The 25426-nt window shown below is 38.0% G+C and overlaps 1 protein-coding gene across 1 annotated transcript in view; it reads left to right on the top strand.

Annotated features, from left to right (window-relative positions):
- myo10 (myosin X) overlaps positions 1-25426 on the top strand; it is a 40959-nt gene that overhangs the window by 3966 nt on the left and 11567 nt on the right. The window contains exons 2-23 of the mRNA XM_057333503.1: positions 5325-5422; positions 6626-6784; positions 12122-12309; positions 13994-14131; positions 14212-14336; positions 14608-14621; positions 14718-14802; positions 15366-15469; positions 16383-16512; positions 16705-16823; positions 17488-17634; positions 17882-17982; positions 18153-18219; positions 18312-18404; positions 18594-18662; positions 19074-19156; positions 19236-19344; positions 19906-19986; positions 22530-22654; positions 23207-23321; positions 23488-23594; positions 23805-24032. Coding sequence (XP_057189486.1) covers positions 5325-5422; positions 6626-6784; positions 12122-12309; positions 13994-14131; positions 14212-14336; positions 14608-14621; positions 14718-14802; positions 15366-15469; positions 16383-16512; positions 16705-16823; positions 17488-17634; positions 17882-17982; positions 18153-18219; positions 18312-18404; positions 18594-18662; positions 19074-19156; positions 19236-19344; positions 19906-19986; positions 22530-22654; positions 23207-23321; positions 23488-23594; positions 23805-24032 — 2485 coding nt within the window. The remainder of the gene's footprint in view (positions 1-5324; positions 5423-6625; positions 6785-12121; positions 12310-13993; positions 14132-14211; positions 14337-14607; positions 14622-14717; positions 14803-15365; positions 15470-16382; positions 16513-16704; positions 16824-17487; positions 17635-17881; positions 17983-18152; positions 18220-18311; positions 18405-18593; positions 18663-19073; positions 19157-19235; positions 19345-19905; positions 19987-22529; positions 22655-23206; positions 23322-23487; positions 23595-23804; positions 24033-25426) is intronic.

Raw genomic sequence — 25426 nt, 5'->3', positions numbered from 1 at the left:
TTATGTTTTTATTATCTCAGAATGAGCTATTTCTATTTACACACACAGCAGGTCCCCTTACATGGAATTCGGCATGTTGTTTCACGAGCCGAGCACGTTTCGGAAATACGTTATCTCCTTTGGCAAAGAAGCAAAAACTTGACAACATCTTAATGCTGTGTCAGCCACCGTATTGCTTCGAAAGGTAGGGGTGGAGTGAGGCGTTGGTTGCAATTCGCAACCTCGCCGCTAGATGGCACTAAATTTCATACACTGTACCTTTAAAAGAAAAGGTTTTGTAAATTAAAAAAACTACGAATAATTGTTATCTTTGAAAATAGAAAGGAGCATTTCTGGCAGGTTTATGTTTATCTCGGGTGCACATAAACACTAACAGATCTCTACCTCTTCAGTTCCCCTTTATTTTATATACACACATTAAATCTTGTGAGTAGCTTAATGATTAAACAGCAGAGTGAAAAGCTGCTTGTAATGAGGAGATTGATATCCAGAACAGTGAGAGTGAGAGAGAGAGAGAGAGAGAGAGAGAGAGAGAGAAAGAAATTAGAGGAAAGAACTGTTAGTAGGTTCATTTTGCATTTATCCATTTGTTCTGATAGTTGAGTGTGTTTTGTCAACAAAAACATGAACACAAACACTTTATTGCTTTACTGTCTTATTTGTTGACTAACGCACTATAACGGCTAAACAGAGAAATAAACGAACTTCCCGTTATGATTCATCACAATTCCATTTCTGTGCTGCTTCTAAATTACAGCCAGGTGCAAAGGCCACACGTACACACATGGTCACACACACACACACGCACACACACACACACATGCATGTGCACATGCATGAAGATGGTCTTTGTCTTTGTTCTGCTGTACCTAGTTTATACCTCTCTTTCTCTCACGATCTAACTCTTATTCCTCGTTGTGAAGTATAAACACACATTTTTCACAGTTAAGGAGAGAAATTGAGATGGCTTTTAAAAAGTAGGTCAGGCAGCCATGAAGTATAAGATGTGTGTGTGTGCTTTAGGGGGTTGCTTGGTGAGAAAGGTTTGATTATGTGACTAGAAAACAAAACTCTCCACACAACTCCAAACTTTAAGTGCACGCATGTAGATCACTGTTGGTGTTCGAGAGCTGGATTTTGGGTCTTTGGGTTCGAAGTATGCAGGAATGCCCTTCATCATTTGTCTGTCTTCCTGTTGACCTAAACGATATCTGATCCCCGACATCCTGCAGCCAATTGAGGGAAGCAAAAAAGGGGGAAGAGAGAGAGGCAGACATTAAGGGAGAGAGAGTAAGCTCTAAACATGCTCGGTAAGCAACAGTGAGATTACAGAGTTACTCTGGTCTGTTTCATCCTTTACTCCGCCCAGCGTGACCGCTCTCCAAAACTCTGATATTATTTTAGGAGTTTAGAAACACAATGCAAGGGAACACTGGCGCATACATGCACAGAGTACAGTTTTAGACATCAAAGCGAGAGGTTTTTCTTTTATCTCAACATAAAACGAAATTTGAAGTGGTTGATGTTGTATTTGGGAGCTGTGCATCAGTTGTGCGTGTGATGTTTTCCTTGGAGTCTTCGCTACCTGTTTAAATCCGTGACTATCCCGAGACATCTGTTTTAGCACAGGATCTGAGCAGATGCCCAGAAAATCTGGCAGACGCTTTGTCTTTTTATTTCTTCCTGTTTTTTTTTTTCTCTCACAATTTCTCTGTTCTTCTTTCTGGTATAAATGTCATGTCTGTTAAAGTTTTGTGCCATTTAAAAAGGTCAAGGAAATCAGTGTGAACGTTCAAGCTGGATAGTTTTCATGTGATGAGAATAAGATATTTTGCATGAACGTGTGGGTCATAAACTGGTTGAGCTGTCCTAATCTCCTAATTGTTTGCAGATAAATACGAGACACAGTCAGAGCTGCTTAACTCGAAATACACTTCTGTCAAGGATATGGGCATAGCATATCAACTATTGTTTTTACGTCATTGCATTTGTAACAGACCAAACAAAACCCGAAGGATTTTTTTAAAAGCTTCTTTCTATTTTTTAAACGTGAAAAAAATATATATTCTTGAAAAACATGTCTTTTGTGACGAAAGGTATTGTCTGGTTTAGCTTGCATTGGAGAAATTTAGGATGTCCTCATTTGTAAAAATGCTAAATATATTTTTGAATTATTCTAAAAATGCAAAATGTTTTGTTAGAGTTAGGGTGTTGGTTAGGATTGGTCCAAATGACCTGTTTAAAAACAATAGAAGTCTATGGCATGTCCCCATTTAAATAGCTATGTAAATATGTGTGTGTGTGTCTAGGGATCAATGATACATTAACCCAGAACGAAGAGAGACGTGCGTGTTTGCGATTTCATTTGAGGGGGTTCACAATGCTTTTTACAAAGCCCATGAGTGAAACATTGAGAAAGCAGTGTGTTTGGTTTATTGCAGAGATGGAGAATTGGATTAGAGGCCCAGAATTCCTGAGATAAATTCGGTTTGGGGTGAAACGCAGCTTCCTGTTTGTGTGGGTTTGAGACATTAACTTAATGAGACAGACTTTGAGATTTGAGATTTTAAAGCAATTTAAGACTTATTCAGTACAGAGTTGATTTATATGTGCGTTGTACAATTTTGTGTACAATTTCATTTTAAAGCTTTTTGAGCTTGGTTGGTATTATTTCTTGTGTATTGTTCAACAGTAAACAATGACTGTTAATACTCAAAACACTGACTGTGATCGATACATGCCATGTTTTAAACAGCGGGCAGTACACTTCACTTATTCAGACTACTGTAAAGGACCATTAAAAGTGTGATTTTCTCTTTAAATGTCTGCCATTGTAATATAAACACGATGTGTATTGCTTTCAATTTAACAATGTTTATTTCTCTCTTTTGTTTCATTCTCAGCTAACTTTAGCAGACGTGGCAGGTTAAAAGTGAACTCACAAATGTACAACGCTATAAACTAACAAGATTTACAGTAATGTTAGTAACAGATGTTAGTAATCATTGTCTTTATACTGAGATAAAGACTCTGAGTCTGTAATGAAATTGTCGATTTCCTCTACCCACTCGTGTCCCTGTTTTGGCAAATTAAAGCTTGTTTTGTGGTTGTTGCAGCCGTTTTCAACTCTGTAATAATCCGGTTACTAGTTTACATTGTATACTTTACCTGGGGGAGCGTGCAGCTATTATAAATGTTATTTTAATTCATTAGTTTGTTGAGTTTATTCCTTTTTCCGTTTTAATGATCTGTTAAACAAGGGATAAAGTGAAGGCTATAAACAAAAAATAAATAAACACTACTTGGTTTGATAAACAGGTCAACAGCAGAACAGTGTACATGAACAATGTTAAATAATGTTAATACATTTGCAGTCTCTTAACACAAGTGGTAATGCAATAATTTAATCAGCTGCTTTCATCAGTACTTATTTCAGTGTTTATTTCCCACTAAACTCAAGTTGCATCACTGATGGGCGTTCTCTGTAGTGCACAGACCCATATTTTGAATCGTATTTTTTATTGTCTTGATTATTTTTTGTTGTGGTTTATCAAACTCTCTGAATGCGGACACTTACACACGGAGCACATCGGCTGCTGGGAGAAAGTGTGTTACTCTCACTCTCTGTGTGTCCAACTGCACAGCTGTTCTGTAACAGTTCAGTCGAATCATTCAACACTTTGTGTGTGTGTGTGTGTGTGTGTGTGTGTGTGTGTGTGTGCGTGCGTGCGTGCGTGCGTTCTTCCGCTGTTCTGGGTTATAAAGGGCTGTTGAGTGTATGCCACTGAATGAATAAGAGGTTGAGAGAGAGATAGAAAGACAGAGAAAGAGAGAGAGAATATTTTTTTACTGTTATTTGTCTTTTTTTCTGATTCAAGAGCCTTTTGATGACTCTTTTGTTTTTACAGCATTTATGTTATCCTGGTCATACAATTATTTGTTATGTTACATTTTTTTCTCATCAGGAAAAATATGTTTTCATATGGGTAATTGTTTTCGCACATAGGCTCAGTTCATACAACTACAGTACCCATAATGCAGTTTGTCTCTTGAAAACAATGCTGCAGTGTTTGATGCATTGCTGATTGTGTGTGTGTGTGTGTGAGTGATTGAGGGTGTGTATGTGTGTATCCGGCTAGAAGTAGGGAATGGGGTTAAAGTGCATGTGTGTCTGCTTCAGTGGGGCCTCACAAGCAGTCATGCCATTTCACATAACCATGTGTTTTTTCCATCAGCCTGTACATTAAAGTGTGAGCGAGGAATTGGTCTTTAATGACTTTGAGGTATTTGTAGAACCTTGACCTACAGTCCCAATTAGTAGACTCTCTCAGAGGAAAATGTTTTTGCTCAGATGTTGATCTTTCATTGTTCTGGAGACTTTGAGCTCTTACTGTAGTTACAGTTGGCTGCACATTGCACATGTGATATGCTTCTATTTCACATTTCACAGTTTAATGCAACAATGATCGTCTTGGCATGTCCCACTTTTGCCTTGATGACAGCATGTATTTAAGCTGGCATTTAGACTTTGGTTTCTTGGCAGATGTGAGCACATTTTGTGGCATTGTTGAGATGTCTCCATTTGCTTTGCATTCATTGTTGACATGCATGTTGAAACGATTAAAGAGATAAGTTACCCAAAAATAAAAATTCAGTCATCATTTACTCATAACTAGTATTATTACAAACTTGTATGACTTTTTTCTGCAGAACACAAAAAAGGATATTTTGAAGAATGTTGGTAACCGAACAAAATTGGTCCCCAATGACTCATCCACTGAGACATTTCTCAAAATATCTTTTTATTTTCCACAGAGGAAAGAGTCATATACAGGTTCGGAATGACATAAGGGTTAATAAATGATGAACTATCCCGTTGAGAACTCTGCAACAACTTGTTAAAACTGTTATAACTTGTTAAAACTGTTATTATAACTGTTATACTCTCCTTTATCTTAAATGTGTGCTCTCACTGAGTGTGTGTGTGTGTGTACGTGCGTGCGTCCGTGTGTGTGTGTCTATGTCTATGTGTGTTAGTACGTGTGCATATTGTGTGTGTGGAGTGTTTTGTATGTGGGTATGTCTGTCTTCTGTGTTTCAACTTTTTCTTGTTTTTGCAGGTACAACTTTAATTATTTTGCTTATAGTCAATATGTCTCATGTACAGCTGCTTTGTAACAATGAAAATTGTAAAAGCGCTATATAAATAAAGTTGAGTTGAGAGTTGAGTTGAGTTGAGTTATAACATTGTTATAACTTGAGATAACATGCTTTTGCTATTTTTCTGTATATTTCTAACAACTGTGAATGTGTTTCTTGGCAAGGCTGTCGTGTTTGGCTCTGGGTGGAGGATCATTATGTCCCCAGCACCGTGGATTCATGCTCTGGTGGGGTGGTGGTCTTTAACACAGACTATGGACAGGTAAGGCTGTAGGAATGGTGGTGTATGCATTACACAGGAACTGTGGCTTAACATCTGCTCCGTGCACCTCAGCTCAAAACACGCCGCTGAACAGGTGGCGTGCTCTCATTTTACACACAAACACAAACATCTCTGTGTCGCCACGTGTGCACAAGAGGCTAGCGGCCGTTTTGTCATCATGGAGACGGTCAGGTACACAGAGGCGATCTACAGGTCCGCAAACTCGATGAACTGACACGAAGCTAAACGCACTATAGCAGTGTTCATGCTTCAGTTGTCATGTGTGTTATTCGAGTTGAGTCTGTTTTTCGTATGTACAGATGAGCACACTTGAGAGTTTCTGGCTTTGGTTCTTGTGTTACCTACAGGAGTTTTTGTAGTTTTGCTAAGGGGGCTCTGTTACAGTGGGTTAAACATGGTTAAGGGATCAAAGACAAGACGGTCTTTAATTATAAACACACAAATCAAAGTGCTATACAGTTGAAAGAAAAAGCGAAAGGAAAACGCAAAGATAAGAGATGAAGAAAAAAGACATGACACGACAAACTTCAGAATGTATTAAACTCTATAGAATAATATAATAATATTAGAAGTATATGCAGTATATTATAATTATATATATACACTTACTTATTATATATTAGTGTCTGGGGTGGATTGAGAGATATCGATGGTGCGAGAGGACCTGATATAAATAGGAAGATGATTCCTGAGCTTTAATGCAGTAATTAAAAGTTCCTATGCCTGAAACCCTCTTAAATCTGGAAATATTACAGTAATGCATGGGGTTTATGTTTTTTAAACAACATCAGCAATAACAGACACATGTGTAAAGAATAATTAAATGTATTAAAAAATAATTGTAATTATTTGGACAATAATACATGAGTAATATAACTGTAGGCTATTTATGGTTGCCATGCCACTTGCTACTTTATGAAATATGCATTTCAATAATGTTGCATTCCCAAGCGTGTGTAGAGGTGCCATTAACAACGGCTCCAAACATAGATTGTCCAATCAGATTTCATAGACATAATTGTTCACAGTTGTTTTTCGTTCCCTCTGTGCTGCTCTCTCTTTTGTTTCTCTTGTCGTCTTTATGTACATTACTGTAAATGTGCATGTATTAACACTAATGCACAAATAAAGGAAAGAGATACAGTACTGTTAATATATGTTGTAAATGTGTGTGTTGCACAGGTGTACACCTATAAACAGAATGCAGTTAGCAGGCAGAGGGTGTATCCCATGCACAGCAGCAGTATTTCCGGGGTGGAGGACATGGCAACCCTGCAGGACCTGCACGATGGGGCCATTCTACACAACCTACAGCTCCGCTACAAACAGAAGAGTATCTATGTGAGCAAACACGCATACAATAAAATAAACAATATTTGCAGAAGGGTAGTTGATGCAAATTTGGTATGGTATGAAAGCAAAAATGTAGAAACAATGAAGATAAATCTCTCTTATGGTATTTTATATGATAAATATAAATGATATTAAACAATGTAATATTAACAGTTTGGTTTCAAAATTTGGCTATATCACACCTACGATTTATAAACGCATGCACTTGGGTGAATGATGTGTGCGTGAATGTTTCAGCTGTAGGCAAAGACGTAATTGTCATGGATACTGGGTTGTTGTGCAGGTGGCTGGATGGCTTTTTGTTCATTAATGTGTCAAAGTAAAATATATTTGCGTAATTACTCCTCTCTTTCTCTCTCTATCTCTCTCTGAATCCTTCCTCACAACTGTGTGACAAAAGAGTGTACTGTGTTTTAGTCTGGAGCTGGTTCAGCTGTGTTGAAAGTGTGTGAGTTTGTGTGTTTGGTGCGCCAGGGATGTTGTCTGTGCCAAAAGCATTTAGTCTAGTTCCAGATTTGCAGACTGACTCTTTATTCCATTTTCAAAGTTGTCAATCCAGTCCAATAATACATCGGAGACTGCGTATCTGCAATATCTGTCAATTTGTTTCCATATTCATGAATACGCAACATTTGGTCTTGACACACTGAATATTAATACTTCTTTGTTCTTTAGATCAGCACCATATGTGTATATAAAAAAAAGAGGAATCTCTTCTTTTTGTATCGCACATGCACACACACATTAGCTGTCTGTTTGTTTGTCACGTAAGGCTGTGTGATTGGTTGGGTTTGAGCGTCAGCTATGAAGATAAATCAGTAGCAAATCTTGAGAGCATGTAGATTTTAATTTGTATCCTGCCACTTGTCTTTTATTTGACATGTTTTCACATTGGAGCTGTCAGTGTACATTTTAGGTAGAGGTACAAATACTTATTTTACAAGTTCCCAAATTAAAATCTACATGCTCTCAAGTTTTGCTACTGATTTATCTTCATAGTCAGCTGTCCTGTCAGCTGTGAGTAAGAGTTGGTGGGTGTGGTCTGCAGGTATGGGATGTTATCAGAATAACGTCAGAGTTACTGTCACTTCAGAGGAAAACTACACCGGCACCTATCCGGAACCATTTCCCACACCTTGTTTGAGGCGTGTCCCGACAAGAAAGAAATGTCCGTGTAAGGGCAAAATAGTGTTTCTTCATGTCTGAAAATGGCAAAAGGTGTATTTTAGAGTTGTAAAAAATAAGCAGTTGCGAAAATGTTAAACAAGGCAACCTGCTGCATGATTTTTTATTTTGGCCAACTTAAAGGGACAGCTCACTCAAAAATATAATTCTGTCATCATTTACTCACTCTCGAGTTGTTCCAAATCTGTATAAATGTCTTTGTTCTGATGAACGCAGAGAAAGATATTTGGAAAATTGTAACCAAACCGTTCTTGGCCACCATTGACTATCATAGTAGGGAAAATTACAATGAGTTCCCCAGAACTGTTAGTTTTCCTATTTTGTGTTCAATAGAACAAAGCCATTTGTAATACATTTTTCCTACTATGGTGGTCAATGGTGGCCAAGAACTGTTTGGTTACAAGCATTCTTCCAAATATATTTCTCTGTGTTCATCAGAACAAAGACATTTGTACAGATTTGGAACAACTTGAGGGTGAGTAAATGATGACAGAATTTTCATTTTTGGGTGAACTGTTCCTTTAAATTTTTAGTTCATTCAGTGCTGATTGTCTTATTTTCATAATCAAGTCGACAAGTCCACCCAAATGAAAAACATTGTCTTATATTGAGAGAAATAGATTTGAATGAAACGCACCCTAATGGTTCAATATTGTTGTCAAGGTGAAGCGTATGAAGCCGTGGGAAAGTTTTTTTTGCATATCCTTTTGGTGCCGCAGAAACATCACGTTTTGCCTTTAAATCCTCAACTATAACATCACAGAAATTCAAAAGCTGCAGTCTCCGCCTCTTCCACGTTTTATAGACCTGAATTGATTGGCTAATTGGAGACATATGGGAGGAATCAGAACTCATTAGGGTGTCATTTGTTTGTGCGGTGGGTGGTTTGTTTTTGGTGGTCTGTGCTGTGTCCACTTATTCAGCTTCAGAATGATTAAAAAAACGGAATGTATAAACGCATCTGAAATGACGGGGGCCAGTGAGAAACGGAGATCAGAGAACTTTATTTGCTTCTCGCTGAGGTTCAAGTGATTAGTTTCACAACGCAAATAAACGCTTACATTTTCCATGCCATTAAAAACACAGAAGTCAGGATGGAAAGAGCTGCGAGTGTGTGTGTTTCTCCTGCAGAAATGTACTGAGGAATGTGTGTCGCATGGAGCTCAAATTCCACCGCATTTAAGACACAATGAAGTTTCTCTCTCTTGCTGCAGCTCTGATTATAAACAGCTGTGGACGTTTTTTCAAATTACATTTGGAGAGAAAATGGTAGGTCAGCTTTCCACATCAAACACACACACAGACTCACGAGGGGGCTGGTGATCCAGAAAACTTCTTTTGCATGTGCTCTCTGTCTCTCTTTCTCTCTCTCTCTCTCTCTCTCTCTCTCTCTCTCTCTCTCTCTCTCTCTCTCTCTCTCTCTCTCTCTCTCTCTCTCTCTCTCTCTCTCTCTCTCTCTCTCTCTCTCTCTCTCTCTCTCTCTCTCTCTCTCCTAGTCTGTGTGTGTGTAGCAGAAAATAGTTCTGCTCAGTTGGGCCAGATCATATTTCAACTCTTACCCTACACACTTGATTTAATGACGAGTGTGTGTGTAGTGTGTTTATGATGCATTGCTAAAGTGTAACCGTATGTCGGCTTCTGTCTGTGCATGGATCATGTATAACAACTGCATATTAAAACACGCACATTCTTTCGAGTACATACATACATTAGTGATCTGTACAGTCTCCATTATGATCATTCGAATGCTATTAATAACATTGGACCGAGTTCAATAAAACAAGTAAAACACACAGGGGGAGGTGACGTTAACCCCCAATTAAATCCCCAAGTGTGCTGTTACACATTTTTAATCGCACATTTGCAGACACACCCTGAGGGTTATGGGAAGGGCAGGGCTGCTGTATTCCTGAAGTGGCTAATGGATATTAAATGCCCGTGTGAGAGGCGTCTGAGGCAGTATGTCAGACATGGCTTGTCCAAGTCTTTCGCAGACAGGAATTTACAGCTATGTTAAAAGCATACTACTTTCTATGTTGAAAGAAAGAAGGATGCAGTATGCATGTTGTCTAGAACATTTCTTACTAAATAGGATGCTGCTTATGCCAAAAGGTGCATAATCTAAAAACAGTTCAAGGGATATTGTATCCCACAATGCATTGCTCACAACTTTTTCCAGACCAATAGAGTACCTCAGAGATGACGTATTTTTGTATGCAAACCCTGGAAGCCATTTTCGCACTTCCTGTTCCACCCCCCCCCAAAGTCTATGGGTTTTTTGAATGGGTTTTTGGTAAATCGCCTGAAATAAGGTCTGTGGTTAACAAAACCTCTAAATATTTTCACGTTTTATCTATGACATAACACCAATTATAACCCACTCATTCTTTTTTAAACGTTATTGTGTCTTAAAAACGGCGGTTGCTAACAAGTTGCTAAAAGCGACTGTTTGGCATGGGACATTAGACAACATTGTGCATATTAATCTCATGGGCACAAATCTCTAAATACCTGTATGGGAATTCATTCATTCAGTAATTACTTACCAGGGAACATGTTTTTAATGAAGTTGGAAAAAGTTGTCGGAGGCTTGGAGGTGGTGACGTTGATATCGAGCGACCGTGATGTAGTCTGTTTATAGCCTCATGTTAGCTTTTTACTTCTGGCGATTGTATTTCGGCTTCAAAAGTAACAAGCGTTGTTTTAATTAGTAAAGATTATCTTTATAGACAAAAAGTGTAAACACCTTTGTTAATCTCAGAGTTTATTTTTTGTGATCTTCCAGAAGTCTATGGGAAAATGCACTTCAAGTTTGGCCTCCAAAAATACGTCATCCCTGCACTACTCCATTGATAAACAGCAAACACAAATGATTTATGCAAAATTGGATCCAAAACTAAAAGTAGTGTAGAGTATACGGTATACATTTACATTATGATTAGTATGTGAGGCGTGTGTCAGTATACATCTTACAAAATGTACTGAAACTACATATTATCATTATTTTACAATCTCCTTTATAAGAAACAGTATGTAGTATACAGTAAATGTATAGGGCAGTTAGCAGTACACTATCCTTGCATACTCAACATAGCCTAAGATAATTCTGTTAAAGTAGATGCAGGTTCGCATGCACAGTGTTGCAGTAATGGAGATTGTTCTTTACTCAATGACTTCATCTCTCCTGTTCTTAAAATAAGAAAGGAGTCCCGCCAAGCCCATTTAGAAGAAACTGATAACACCTGTGTCTCAGGGAAAAGGGCTTTTCCTTTGCCAAGGTCCTAAAATTGAATGGCTTACAGTTTAATGTTTGCTTTAAACCTTTAAACGTTCTCACCTCTACTGTAATTCAGCCAGAAGCAAACAGAAACGGAAGCGTTCATATTGTTACTAGACCTACTGTTTTGAGTTCTTTTTTCAGATTTGACGCAACAAATCTCAGAACAAGAAAACGCATTTAAAGTACTTTTCATTCTTCATAGAAAATTTGAGTTTGAATTTGAAAGTTAGTACAGAAACACATCCGCATGATAGCAGCAAAAAAAAAACAGCCTGTACTAAACTTGACATTTGTGCATTTAATTCTTTACTTTTTATATTCAGTTTGTTTCATTTGTTTCAAGTTTATTTTTATTCTTTTTAAGCGTTTCGTACTGAAAGCTCCTTTAGAGTAGGTTGGAAATGTTGCATTTTTATAACACATTTACATAGCAGTGTGTAAAGCAGTATTATATGTAATAATATTGATCAGGTTTGTTATTTTTGACACATCCCTCACAAGCTTTAACTCTATTTGTGGGATAAACACACATGTACACACACACACAGAATACTAGCACATCATTTTTTTTAAACGCACATGACCTTGTGTAGTTGTGTGTACGAGTGACAGAAGTCGAGTGTGTTGGGACTCCTGACCTCACCTGACTGACCGTTTAGACGATGATTTGCATTTATTTGGTATTCAAATCGACACATTTCGACAACCAATCAAACAATTTGCATCAGTGGTCAGTAAAGTAGGTTGGTAGTCACCAAAACACTCATGCACGTGTAAGTGTCCACATCCACACACACAAGCGTGTTTTAAGTGTGTTACGCGTGTTTGAAAACGAAATCCTATTATTTCTCTCTCTGCAGACATACATCGGTTCTATTTTAGCAGCAGTGAACCCGTATCAGTGTCTGTCTGATTTGTACGATGCCGCAGCCGTGGAGCGATACAGCCGACATCACCTGGGGGAAATTCCACCCCACATCTACGCCATCGCTAATGAGTGCTACAGGTCACTGTGGAAGCGTTCGAACAACCAGTGTGTTCTCATCAGGTATGTTTAATGTGAACACGCACGTTAAATGGTATTCCAGTATGTTCCTAACCTTCCAGTGATTTGTGCAGGCTTATCTTGAACACTACCTTTTGCTTACATGCAATTCTTTGTAAAGCAGTCTGAGCCCTAGAATCTCAGCCATGACCTTAACCCTCACCTGTGACCTCCGTCTAAGGTGCGAGGTCAAACTCATGGCTTTCCTGACAGCCCTCATTACACAAGCACGCAGGGGTTGAAGGTTACAGACTGCTGTGTTTGTTCTTCACACTGCACATATCGTGCCACAGATCTCTCATCAGGTTTAGCGAGAGGCAAGAGGTTACAAATTTGGCAGAATACCTGAACGCTGTGACCAGCTCTAGACTAGTAAATCCCTGAGCAAGTACAGACTCGGCAAGCATGCAGACACAGATGGGAAAAGTATACTAAAAGTATTGAGCACGAACAAGGCACTGCACTTCTTGTCCTGCCTGTTCACAAATTAGGATCTCTTTTCCATATCGCAAATCCCAACAAAGAATTTCAATAGAAATCTAACACCCACAAATTCACACGCCTGCTAGGTGAAACCGCATTAAGTGCAAACAAGTTTTGCTTTTAAAAAGGTCCACCAGTTGGAGACAACTATTTTGAACAGCTTTGCACAGACACACAATGCCCGTGAGTTAACACAAGGCATGATGTTATTGCATTAAATAAACCAAAGTGGCATTTTAAATAAGTTTAGCACAAAACTTTACTAAAGTAAAGTCTATTCATTTTTTAGGCGATTGAACGGATATGTTGTTCAAAATTAGGAAGAAACTATGTTGTTTGTCAAACATTAGTGGTTCATAGTAATAGGATGGAAACTACATTAATGGTTACACTGTCAAAAAAAGACTAAAGGCTAATTCGTATAAAGTAGTATGACAAAGCAATACACGACCCATGTTTATTCAATAAAATAAACATACATCAAAATTCAACAAATCATTTATTTAATACAATTCCTATGCAATAAAAGAATATTAATTTGCATTAAATATGAATTGTTATATTATTAGCCACTAGCCAGACTAGCCAGACGTTTTATAAGGGTTTCCTGCCTAATCCAACCTAATATCTCATAAAAATCATTGTTATAAGCCTAATAACATTGTTATAAGCCTAATAACGTTATAACATATAAGCCTAATAACATTGTTATAAGCCTAATAACGTTATAACATTGTTATAAGCCTAATAACATTGTTATAAGCCTAATAACGTTATAACATTGTTATAAGCCTAATAACGTTATAACATTGTTATAAGCCTAATAACATTGTTATAAGCCTAATAACGGAACATTGTGGATCGGGGTAAGGATTTGATTCTGATTTTTGTTCATTTTTAACCAAACGAAAATCACAGATTGCAGCTTTAGCAGCAATTGCTTAAAATTACTAAAATTGCTCAAAAAAAGTGTGGCCTAAAAATGTTGAAATATTTATTTCCCATTCTTGCACACGTTGTATTTTCATACTCGTGTAATGATAACCCTATTTTGGCAGGCCAGTTAAACTTGCTAAATCCCTATTACTGAATTATTGAGTAACTACTGAATTTGGCTCTGTCTGCCTTCTGCTGGCCACTTCAGCTTACTACACCTCATTCAGCTGTTCTCTCAACCACACGTATGTTTTTGTCTGTGTTGTAGTGGAGAAAGTGGAGCAGGTAAAACCGAGAGCACAAAGATGATCCTGCGGTTTCTGTCTGCAATGAGTCAGCAGAGTGTGGAGCTCTCAACAAAAAAGTCCGCGTCATCTCACGTGGAGCAGGCTATTCTGGAGAGCAGGTACATACACTATATTACAACAACAAACACTGCGTTTACAGGGAGGATTAATGCTAATCTGTCTTTCTTTATCTGTGTAGTCCAATCATGGAGGCTTTTGGAAATGCTAAAACGGTTCACAATAACAATTCGAGTCGCTTTGGGAAATTCATCCAGCTTCATTTCGGCCAGCAAGGAAACATCCAGGGAGGAAAAATCACAGACTGTATCCTCTACTGAAACCTGCATTTGTGTTCCAAACGGTCTTGCATGGTTTGGAAGTGTTTAGTTGTGCATGTGTGTTTTATTCTTGCTAAAAATGACCAGGTTTGTAGCCTATGTTGGGTCTTAGATGCTGGTTTGGGTTGGTGTTAAACACACATACAGTACAAACACTTACTGAGTCCCATACAGACCTCTGGATCTCAAATAGGTCTGCAAAGTGATCCTCTATTCATTTACCGTTTTTTTGCCTTGACTTTCTTTTCAACACACAGACCTTTTAGAAAAGGTGAGTTTTCTATGACTTGTATTTATGAATGTAGGTCACTGAGCGTGTATTTGTGAAAGACTGTGGATTCTTATTGTCTGTGTGTGTTTCTGTCAGAATCGAGTTGTGCGTCAGAATCCGGGTGAAAGAAATTATCACATATTCTACGCTCTGATGGCCGGAACCAGCGCAGAGCAGAGGGGTAAGTGTGGTCCGTCTGTCTCTCTTCGTTGCCCTTACATTGGGGTTAAATTCATTTTAACCATTACATCCTCAAAGGTTTGCATTTCACATCCTCCAGTGGACTTTGGGCAGCTTCTGGTTTTCGCCGGACTTCTGCTGAAAAATCAACACGCATTTCTCAGTCCCAGTAACACAGATAACAATAAAATATGGGTTGAAAAATGACAAAATTTTGCTTAAAGAAACTCTAGAAACACAATGATGAAGGAAATATTAAGTGGTTTGACATTTATTGCCATTCAGTTCTGTTTATGTGTTGGACCCGCATGCTGTGTCCTACTTGGTAATGATCAATCGTTATATCACACATAATACGTACAATTCCTTGTAAGTCCATTTTATCAAGAATTGTGAAGCTTCCTCATTACTCCATTTAGTCATCCAGGCCAGACTTCATTAACTGATGATGTCACTGTTAAATGAACAGAGAGGTCAAAGTGAATCAGTGTTGTTTGTGACACGGTATCAGTTTGTTTAAGGTCTCTCTCTCTCTGTCTCTCTCTCCCATTGGTTTTCTCACAGAGGCGTTTTCTCTCTCACCTCCTGAGAAATTTCATTATCTGGCTCAGTCAGGATGTATGAAGGACAAAGCCATCAATGACTCGGAGACATTTCAGGAAGTTTTGGTGAGACGGTCACAACACAACAATACATTACTGTGTGACTGCTGTATAACACATGAACTTCTGTATTCCCGACCGCATTACTTTACAATCACACACATTAGTTTGGAGCTTACTAATCACAGTCAATTGTTATGTTCTTATTATCACATTATAATGATATAATTATATTATCATTTAATAACAACGATTAAACCACAGTCTTTAAAAAATGTGTTATTTATATGATTTTACCTCAGCATTAGCCATAATCTTTCTGTGCTCAATCCAATGTAATAATAGGTGACAGGAACATAAAACACCAGTGTTCAAACATGATTACTTTCACAAATTATGATTTTTATTTTTACAAACAATTTTGGAACCAACAAATTATGTTTATTTGCCTTAAGAGTCTGTTACAGTTGTCAAACTGTATTGATGATTATTTTTTTCAATCAGATAACATTTTATAAACCAATAGTTGGTGGATTGTGCTGTTATTGAAATAAACTCATGTGTGATCTCACATGTATGTACATAGATATCAAAACTAGATTCGAGCTCTCCAGGCACGTAGACGCGTCCGCCATCTTAGAACGGTCCACTGACACTTCAAATGATTGCTGGATAAAAAATTATTTTCAAATTACAAGTTACTTGTGTTTTAATTAAATAAATTTTTCACAGCAGTATTTTGTATTTTATTTAAATACAAGTAAGTATTTGTAATTTGTAACTAAATACTTTTGGTGTATTTGTGCCCATCTCTGCGTGTAGCGGCTCATAGAAACAGATGCTAATGCGGCATCTAGTTGATACCTGTGTGCATGTATATCAGCTACATTGACATAACAGCTTTGAACATGGTTCGCCCAGATCTTAGAACGGTTTATGTTTTTGTGTTTTAACGCTTGTTGGTTGTGTTGTGCATCAGGACGCTCTGAGGACAATGCAGTTTGGGGAAGAAAACATCAAGGAGGTGTTGAAGCTCTTGTCAGGAATTCTGCATGTGGGGAACATTGAGTTTTTAACTGCAGGTGGAGCTCAGGTGTGCTCGAAAACAGGTAACCACATCATCCTGCACTTTCTTTTGTCTTGCCTCTTGTTTATGAGTTCACTTTCATTTATTTATTTATTTTTTCACCTTTTCTATGCTTTCAGACTTTCAGTGCTGTTTGTAACATACTGATGGCAGCTGTACTGATTGTGAATGAATAGATTTATATTAATAATAACATCTGTGTTTGTGTGTGTAGCTCTCAGTAAAGCTGCAGATCTCTTGGGGTTGGATTGTGCACAGTTGGCTGAAGTTTTGACCCACAGATCAATGATCCTCAGAGGAGAAGAGATCTGCACACCTCTTACTGTAGAGCAGGTGAGGTTTTGTTGAAATTGTAAAGCGTTATTTGTCATGATTGTATATATTTTGCCTTTAAGATTTTCTGTGCATAGATTATTTTTAACCAAAAATATTACAGTAGCAGGAATAATCCTCTCCAAGCACAATACTATACCTGAAGTTGAATGGGAAAAACAAATTTCAGAAAGCTTCTTGAATTTCCTAAATTTGTTTATATAGTAAAGCCAAGTGTAAACCATACCGCCTACATTTGCCAAGTTCAGAAAACAGAACAGAGCCTCTCCTGCCCTCTAAAGGATTTTGTGGGTAACTGCAGTCTCTTAATTAAACACCATTTGTCTCCTCACAATAACACAGTATTCTCATCAAAGATTGACAAGCATTACGTGATATAAAATTGGGTTGAATATGTGCATTTTATTGCTATCAAAACGTACATTTTGCTACATGCTGGTTGTGTGGTTTTCTGTTCATGTATTTTATTGAAGTGCAAATATTTTGCTTTTTGCCAGTTACTTTTACCATTATTGTCATCATCATCCTTGTTAAGACTAGATTTGTTTCTTGTAATTTTGTTAAGACTAGACGGGCAGGTGAACTTGTGAAATACTTTCTAATAACATTTTCATGCCAGACGTATTACCAAACACTGATGAATCCATGTGTGTGTTTTTAACAGGCGGTGGACTCCAGGGATTCTATGGCGATGGCTCTCTACTCTCAGTGCTTCACGTGGATCATTCGTAAATTAAACAGTCGCATCAATGGTGGTGAAGACTTCAGATCCATCGGCATTCTAGATATCTTCGGGTTTGAGAACTTTGAGGTGAGGTCACATGCAGGTTTTATGCCACTGGACATTTTTGAAAGGAAAAGTCGCGTCGGAGTGCTCTCGTGAACGCGCACCATAGACTGACAATACAGATGAGAATACATCGATTAAACTCGTTATTTTGCTTTGTTTTTCGCACATAAAGTATTCTCGTCGCTTCAAAAAAAAACACAATTTTGATTTTGAGGTGAACTTTTCCTTTAATGTGACTTCACATCATTGTTGTTTTTCCTTCGCTCAGGTGAACCGGTTTGAGCAGTTCAACATTAACTATGCAAATGAGAAGCTGCAGGAGTATTTCAATAAGCACATTTTCTCCCTGGAACAACTTGAGTATAACAAGTCAGTCATCATTACTACTACAGCCAATGCTTAATACATCACCAACGCACACTGAACACGAGTGCACATTCAATACACTTTCAACACATTACCACAGACACACTAAACGCAAAACCAGACTAAACCAGGTTACTGATCTAATTGATCATTTTTATTCTGTGTGATGACAGAGAAGGACTAGTTTGGGATGATGTCAACTGGATGGACAATGGAGAGTGCCTTGATCTTATAGAAAAGGTAAAAATACACAAGCATAAACACAAACGCAACACTGGCTACATTCTGTTATTCCTCTCCTGAGTCTGTATGTGCATGTGTGTTTTCTGCAGAAGTTGGGTCTTCTCGCTCTCATGAATGAGGAGAGTCATTTTCCTAAAGGCACAGATGACACGCTGCTGGAAAAACTCCATAGTCAACATTCTGTACGTCACGCATGCATTCATTGCATTATGTCTCTGAAGATCAACAGCTATGTAACCATTTAAGCTTTGATGAAGCAGAAGTCCAATTTAAGAGTCGGTCATTGAAAACATTGCTTCACTACAGACCCTCTCAATGTTTTTTTAACCGTAATCGCAATGAACCGTCTCTCACTTTCTTTTTCTCTGTAGAGGAATCAGTTTTATACTAAACCACGTGTTGCAGTTCATCAGTTTGGAATCAAGCATTATGCTGGAGAGGTACAGTATGCATATCACTGTGTATCTAATGGCTAATATTTTTATATACATTTTTATTTTCTTATGACCTTACATAGGCTCAAGTAAATTTCTTTTGATTACAATTTCTTTGCATGGAAGGTTTGTTTATTTATTAAATTCTGTACCGTTTCAGAATATTTTGCCTAAAAACATGTACAGTTTGCATGTTGTGCACATTAAAATGTGTAAAGTTGCAATACAAGAAATACGGTTCTTGGTGGATTTTCATATACAAAAAAGAAACCGTTTAACCTATTCGCATGTAATATCTCCCTTTGAAGAGGTCTATGTACTGGTTACTTGGAGAGAATGTGATCTAAATGTGCTCAACGCCAGCACTTATGGTCTGTATTCAGGTCTCAGATTCACTTCCTGTTTTTTTGTTTGCAGGTTGTGTATGATGTCAGAGGGATCCTGGAGAAGAACAGAGACACATTCAGAGATGATGTTCTCAACTTACTCAGGGAAAGCAGGTGTGTGCACGTTAGGTTGAGTGCGTGTGTGTGCAAGTGTTTTCTGTGATGTTACGCTCACACGCTCTTCTATCGTCAGGTTGGACTTTGTGTATGATCTCTTTGAGAGAGTCAACACATGGACTGGGCAGGACACAGTCAAGTGTGGATCAAAGTATCGCAGACCTACTGTGAGCTCCCAGTTTAAGGTAAGATCTCCCGTAATGCCCTGAGCTGAACGTTTTAAATGTCTTTGAAATGTGGTTTCTTAAATGTCATAATGTTAAAACTTAAATGTTACTCTATACCACTATTTTTAAGTTGTATGTTTTTAAGTCTTATGGACGGTTTCACCTGGCCCAACGTTCGGTCTGTGTTTGGTTATAATGTTTGGTTATAATATAACAATTTATTTTTAATTTAATTTATATTCATTTTAAATAAATATTTAATTGTATTTTTGTTATATTGTATTAAATTAAATTAAATTAAAACTACTCAGCAGCTATTGATTCTTTGCGAAGGTCTACCAGAAGTTAAGTTTGGGCCAAATAACATTTGTTTATGTTGTTGCCGCTGAAACCGTCTATACAAATAACCCAAACTGTTAGTGTGTGTGTGTGTCTGCGAAACTGTGGTGTTGCAATCCAAACCAAATTTAGTTTTATTCTCACTATATTTGTGAGAAACTAGCTGCAAACATTTTTAATTTTAAGAATATAGAATGTATTTACAGTATATAATGGATTCATATTTTTATGTCCACCCAGAATTCATTGCACTCCCTGATGTCCACCCTGAGCACCTCCAATCCATTATTTGTGCGCTGCATTAAACCCAACAACAAAAAGGTATGTGTCACACAAACATACACATTAGAGTTGTAATCCAACAAATTTTTAAACTGGTTAGGTTTGTTCAATTTGACTGAAATGTAACTGCAGGTGTGCAACAAGGTCAAGTTTGTTATTAAAATAACACATTTTTGTATCTCACTTTGTGTACATGCACACGGTACCCATCCGTGCGTGCGCGAGAAAGACAAAGCATACCCCAGGCTTAACACGCACACACCCTTGTCACGCTTGTTTCTTTTTTTGAGAGTGAAAATGTATTGTCACCAGGAGGAAAGCCCACAGCTTCCAACAGCTCCTCTCTCACCTCACCCCTGACACAAACTGACAGTTTGACAGTTCTTCTGTGTAGGTTATATATTTCTCCCATTGTGTATGTGTGTGTGTGTGTGTGTGTGTGTGTGTGTGTGTGTGTTTTCATTCAAGCGACAGAAGGATGTTGGACATCATAAACTAAGAGTGGACATATAATACTCCTTTGAGAGAGACAGACACACGCCCTACACACTTCTCCATTCAAACCTGGGCCAGTTAACTCTGCAGCAGATGTCAGACTACACACGTGTGTGTGTGTGTGCGTGTGTGTGTGTGCGTGTGTGTGTGTGCGTGCGTGTGTGTGTGTGTGTGTGTGAGTGAGTGTGTGTGTGTGCGTGCGTGCGTGCGTGCGTGTGTGTGTGTGCATGCGTGTGTGTGTGCGGGCGAGTGTCACTGTCGCTTTGTTCAGTGCTTTGAGGTCACTGTGGAAATGTTAATGGGAGACATTGGTTGTGTTACATACGGTTTTGGCTTGACAGTGTTGATCTATGCAATAAATTCATGGCATGCTGAAATAAATGTTTTGTGCAAGGCTGAGAGAGGAATTTATTTAAAATGCACAAACTGAAAATGACCAAATTTTAGATATTTTAGAATAAACGTTATTAGATTTAATTCTAATAAACATGTATAATAAAAAGACATTTATAGAATATATAAAAGGAAAATAAAATATAAATACATTTAACAAGTACATTAAATAAATACTGTACTATATATATGTATAGCTAATGCAGCAGAGTTATGATAGTTTTGATTTTAGTTTTATTTCGTTTTTATTCATATTTTAATTAGCATTTATTTTTAATTTTTATGTTTTTAATTTTAGTTCAATATTTTGCAACTTTGTTATATGATTTTGTCATTTTATTAATTGTGTGTTTATTTTTTTACGTTGCTATATAAGATTAATTTTAGTTTTCGTTTTGTTTTTAAATGTAATTTTAGTGCTTTAAACTTATTTCAGTTTATTTCTGAGGCAACATTTACATTTTTCATTTAGTTTAAGTTTTTCCAATCATTTTTAGGTCAATATTTCATTTAATTTCAATGCAAAGAAACGTTTTCACATTTTTCATTTTAGTAAACTACAATAACCTTGTAATGTAGTATAGATATTGTTCACTCTCTCTGTTCGTCCCTTTTTCTTCACTTTATTTGAATGTAAACAGCTGGGCTGGCTTCTGCCCCTTTTTTACCCATAATGCATTTCCCTCCGACACCCCCCTCCCCCCCTCTGCACAAATTAGCCCAGCATGGCTCTGATCGCTATGGTAACGAGCAGTGTGTGAATGAGAGGGAAGAGGTTGGGGGTGTGTGTGTGTATGTGTGAGTTGACCAGTTGATCTGCAGCTTGTTGTGGACATACAGTCGATCAGAGTTGCTGACGGTCACAGGATGAAAATCAACGCTTCTCTGTACAGTAAGAGCTCAAATAATAATAGACTTAACAGTCGGCTGGTGCGCAGAACCAGTCGATTTTAATAATGAAACGGTGTTACTTAGGAGGACTAAACAGAGGCAGGGATGTTTAGACAGAGTTTTTCCACAGGTCTGAATTTCTGTGATTTGTTGTTCTTGTGATGGTTTGTGTGACGGTTCAGCTGAGGTTTATAAATGTTGTATCATGAAGATTTCAGTCTGCTAAATTATTATGTATTCAGATAGTATGTGTTTAATCATTTTTCATTTGTACATTTTTATTTAAGAGATTTCATTGAGGAAATATGTTTTAGGAGCATGAATGAGGAATATTAAAGAGACCACATCGACCATTATCAACTCCAAAACCATCAGCCACCCCCCTCATGAAACACACACACTGACATTGATTCTGTCTGGATAGTGTGACTTGTGGTGCATGTATCAGTATGTTAATTAGTGTGTGTGTGTGTGTGTGTGTGTGTGCGTGTGTGTGCGTGTGTGTTGGTATTGACCTCGCTCTCACAGACCTCATTCAGAACCCATCTCTTCATCTCACTTTCATTCGTCAGTCGCCACGCTCTATCCCTTCTTCCACAGAGATGACATTTAGAAGCGGGGATCACAGCGCCCCATTTCCGACCTCACCCCCACACGGGGTCAAAGGTCAAGGGGAGCGGGGTGATGATGGCCCATTTAGTGTTTTGAAGAATGAATCCACTTAAATGCGACCATCTATATTTGAAACCAGAATGAATTCAGCTACCCTCGAATTAAAAATATTTCTTTCTCTCTTTGTGCAGATGCCTGATCTGTTTGAACAGTCTGTGGTCATCAACCAGCTGAGATATTCTGGGATGTTGGAGACAGTTAAGATCAGACGTTCTGGGTTCCCGATCCGTAGAACATTCAAGGACTTCTGCTCCAGGTCGGTCCAGAGTTTCACTTCAGATATTATAAGCACACTTCAAGTTTCATTCGGATTATTGTGAGTCAGCTAGGTTTGCGTTTATTTTGTAATGAACAAGCATATAAGAATGTGGTTAAGCACTATGGATTTACGTTGCCTACAAGCTGTACATGACCTATAGAAACGAATGAGTAAGATCCGTTTTGAGAGAGTGACTAAAGACAGATTAGTGTTTAATCAAGCGAACGTCCATTGGTCAAGGGACCACAATAGATGTGGTCCAATGACTTTCACAAGCGCTTGTATGGTTTTCCTCTACATTCACCTTTGTAGTCAAAAAATGTATAGATTTATAATTCAAAAAGCTTCATTGGCATGGTAAAAGAATCTTTACATTATCTAAGCACAGAAACATTAAATATACAAATTTTCACACTAATACACGTTTAAAGAATCTATTGATTTAAACTCTACTGTGCGTCCCCTTGCTGTGAGTTATCTGTATTATTTAACAGTTTGTCATTATTTTAAAGGTTTGAAAAGCAAAATGAATCATTTTCTGTTTGTCAGGTATTATGTGTTGATGAGGGGCATGGCTTTGTCAGATGACCTCAGGGGGCGGTGCCAGCTTTTGCTGCAGCTCTATGACAACAACGGTGGTGAATGGCAACTGGGAAAAACCAAAGTGAGTTTCAAAATGATCTTGGGTGCTTTTAAGAACTCTCTTAATGTATTTGAAAGTGTTCGGAGGATGTTATATGATATTTTTATAAAAAGAAGTGATTGATTTGATTTAGACTACTCGTGATTGGTGGATCTAATGATGGCTTTTGATTGGTGTTTTTTTACAGGTGTTTTTGAGAGAAGGTTTGGAGCTGCGGTTGGAGAAAGACAGAGAAAAGGAAGTGCTCAAAGCGGCTTCCATTATCCAAGCTCATATACTGGGCTACAGAGCACGGTAAACTCTCACACAAGTTTATTTTTATACACTGTGCATAATTATACATAATGACTTTTATACTATACAAACTAAACTGTAAAACCCCTAAACCTTTTCAAATTTCAAATAAACATTAATAAGCTTGATTTAGAATTTACTATCACTGTGGGGACGTTTGTGGGCACACTTACACTAACTTGAACTCTCGTTACCCTCTGATGGCTTTAGGAGGCAGTACAAGTGTCTACTGCAGTGCATTGTGGTCATTCAGAAAAACTACCGTGCACTGTATTGGCGCCGGCGCTTCCAGATGATGCGCTGGGCCACCATCACCTTACAGAAGAGGCTCCGAGGTCAAAGGGCACGGCGCCTTTACGCTCACCTGCTAGAGGAGAAGAGGAGGCGAGAGGTAGAAGAACAGAAGAGACGAAAAGCAGAACTGGAGGCCTTAGAGAGGTGAGCCAACATGCAAGTTTTAGTGTAATCCATTTTTGACCCAGTACAACGAAAAAAAATTTGGGGGGTCTTAAGGGTCAATTTTTCAAAATTGAGATTCTACAACATCTGAAAGCTGTATAAATAAGATATAAGCTATATATTGATATATGGTTTGTAAGGATTGAACAATATTTGGCCGAGATACAACTATTTAAAAATCTGGAATCTGAGGGTGCAAAAAAATCAAAACATTGAGAAAATCGCCTTTTAAAGCGGCCCTAACACACGCGGTTTCTGCCAATCTCATGTTAATCTTGAGTACCTATAGAGTAGTATTGCATGCTTCGTGTCTTCGAAGAGTATTTAGTTTGATCACATTTATAAAGGATAGATACAGCTGTACGATTATTTCGAAATGTACGAAAGCATACGGCGCGTGCGGGGGGGAGGGGTAGGCTTTTTTGCCAACAAAACACAGACATCAGTTTCACTCACCGCATGCGGTTCATGTCCGGCATCTTTTAGCGCTGGGACGGCTCCATATATCAGTTTCAAACGATCTCCAAATCCAGAGTTATATCCACCGTTTATATAACATTCATCACCCAAATGCAGTGAACAAACAAACACCTGAACTTCGCGAACGTATGCTCTCTCTCTCTCTCTCCTGCACACAAGTGAAAGTGACGTCTGCACATGCTCCTTCTCCTGCTCTCCTTACTGCCGCATGGGCGTGCCGCGTGCTTTTCCGGGAGAATTGTCCAATAAGGGACTAAGAAAAATTGTTACGAAACAGTTTTATATGTTCGAAAAAAACTTTCAGAAACCTGTACACGACCCTTGGGGGAGGGTCTCGAGCACAGAAATACTACGTAATAAGTCCGACACATTTTTTGACTAGTTGACCATGATAACATTTACATTTAGTCATTTAGCAGACACTTTTATCCAAAGCGACTCTTAGGGAGCAATAAGCGATATTGATAAGCATGAGATGCCAGCATGTTTAACATTGTAAAGACGTCAGAATGCACGAAACAGCATTAAATCACCCCTTTAAGACTGGATTTGTGATCAAGGGTCACATATGTTGTGTACCTGTAGTTCAAATCGTAATAATGGTGCTAACAACATTAAGGTCATGGGTTTGATTCTCATGAAATACACCATGAAAGGTATATAGAGATATAACAAAAAAGATCTAGGCCATTAGAAACCGTGAAAGGTTGATTTTTGACAAATAAATTTGATGTAATTCTATGTTAGAAAACAGTTCTCAGTATCATATCCAATGTACAGCACCTGGTTGTTTTATCTGCATCAGCTGTTTGTTCTTGCTTATGATGCAGATCAGCTTTAATCTGCATTGTGTTATTTGCGACCTTGGGGCGTGTGATCTCCCAGCCACCAGT

The sequence above is a fragment of the Triplophysa rosa genome, linkage group LG5 (genome assembly GCF_024868665.1).
Source record: "Triplophysa rosa linkage group LG5, Trosa_1v2, whole genome shotgun sequence".
NCBI classification, from domain to species: domain Eukaryota; kingdom Metazoa; phylum Chordata; class Actinopteri; order Cypriniformes; family Nemacheilidae; genus Triplophysa; species Triplophysa rosa.
The sequence above is the reverse complement of the archived record's forward strand: the minus strand, read 5'-3'. Positions and strand labels throughout refer to the sequence as shown.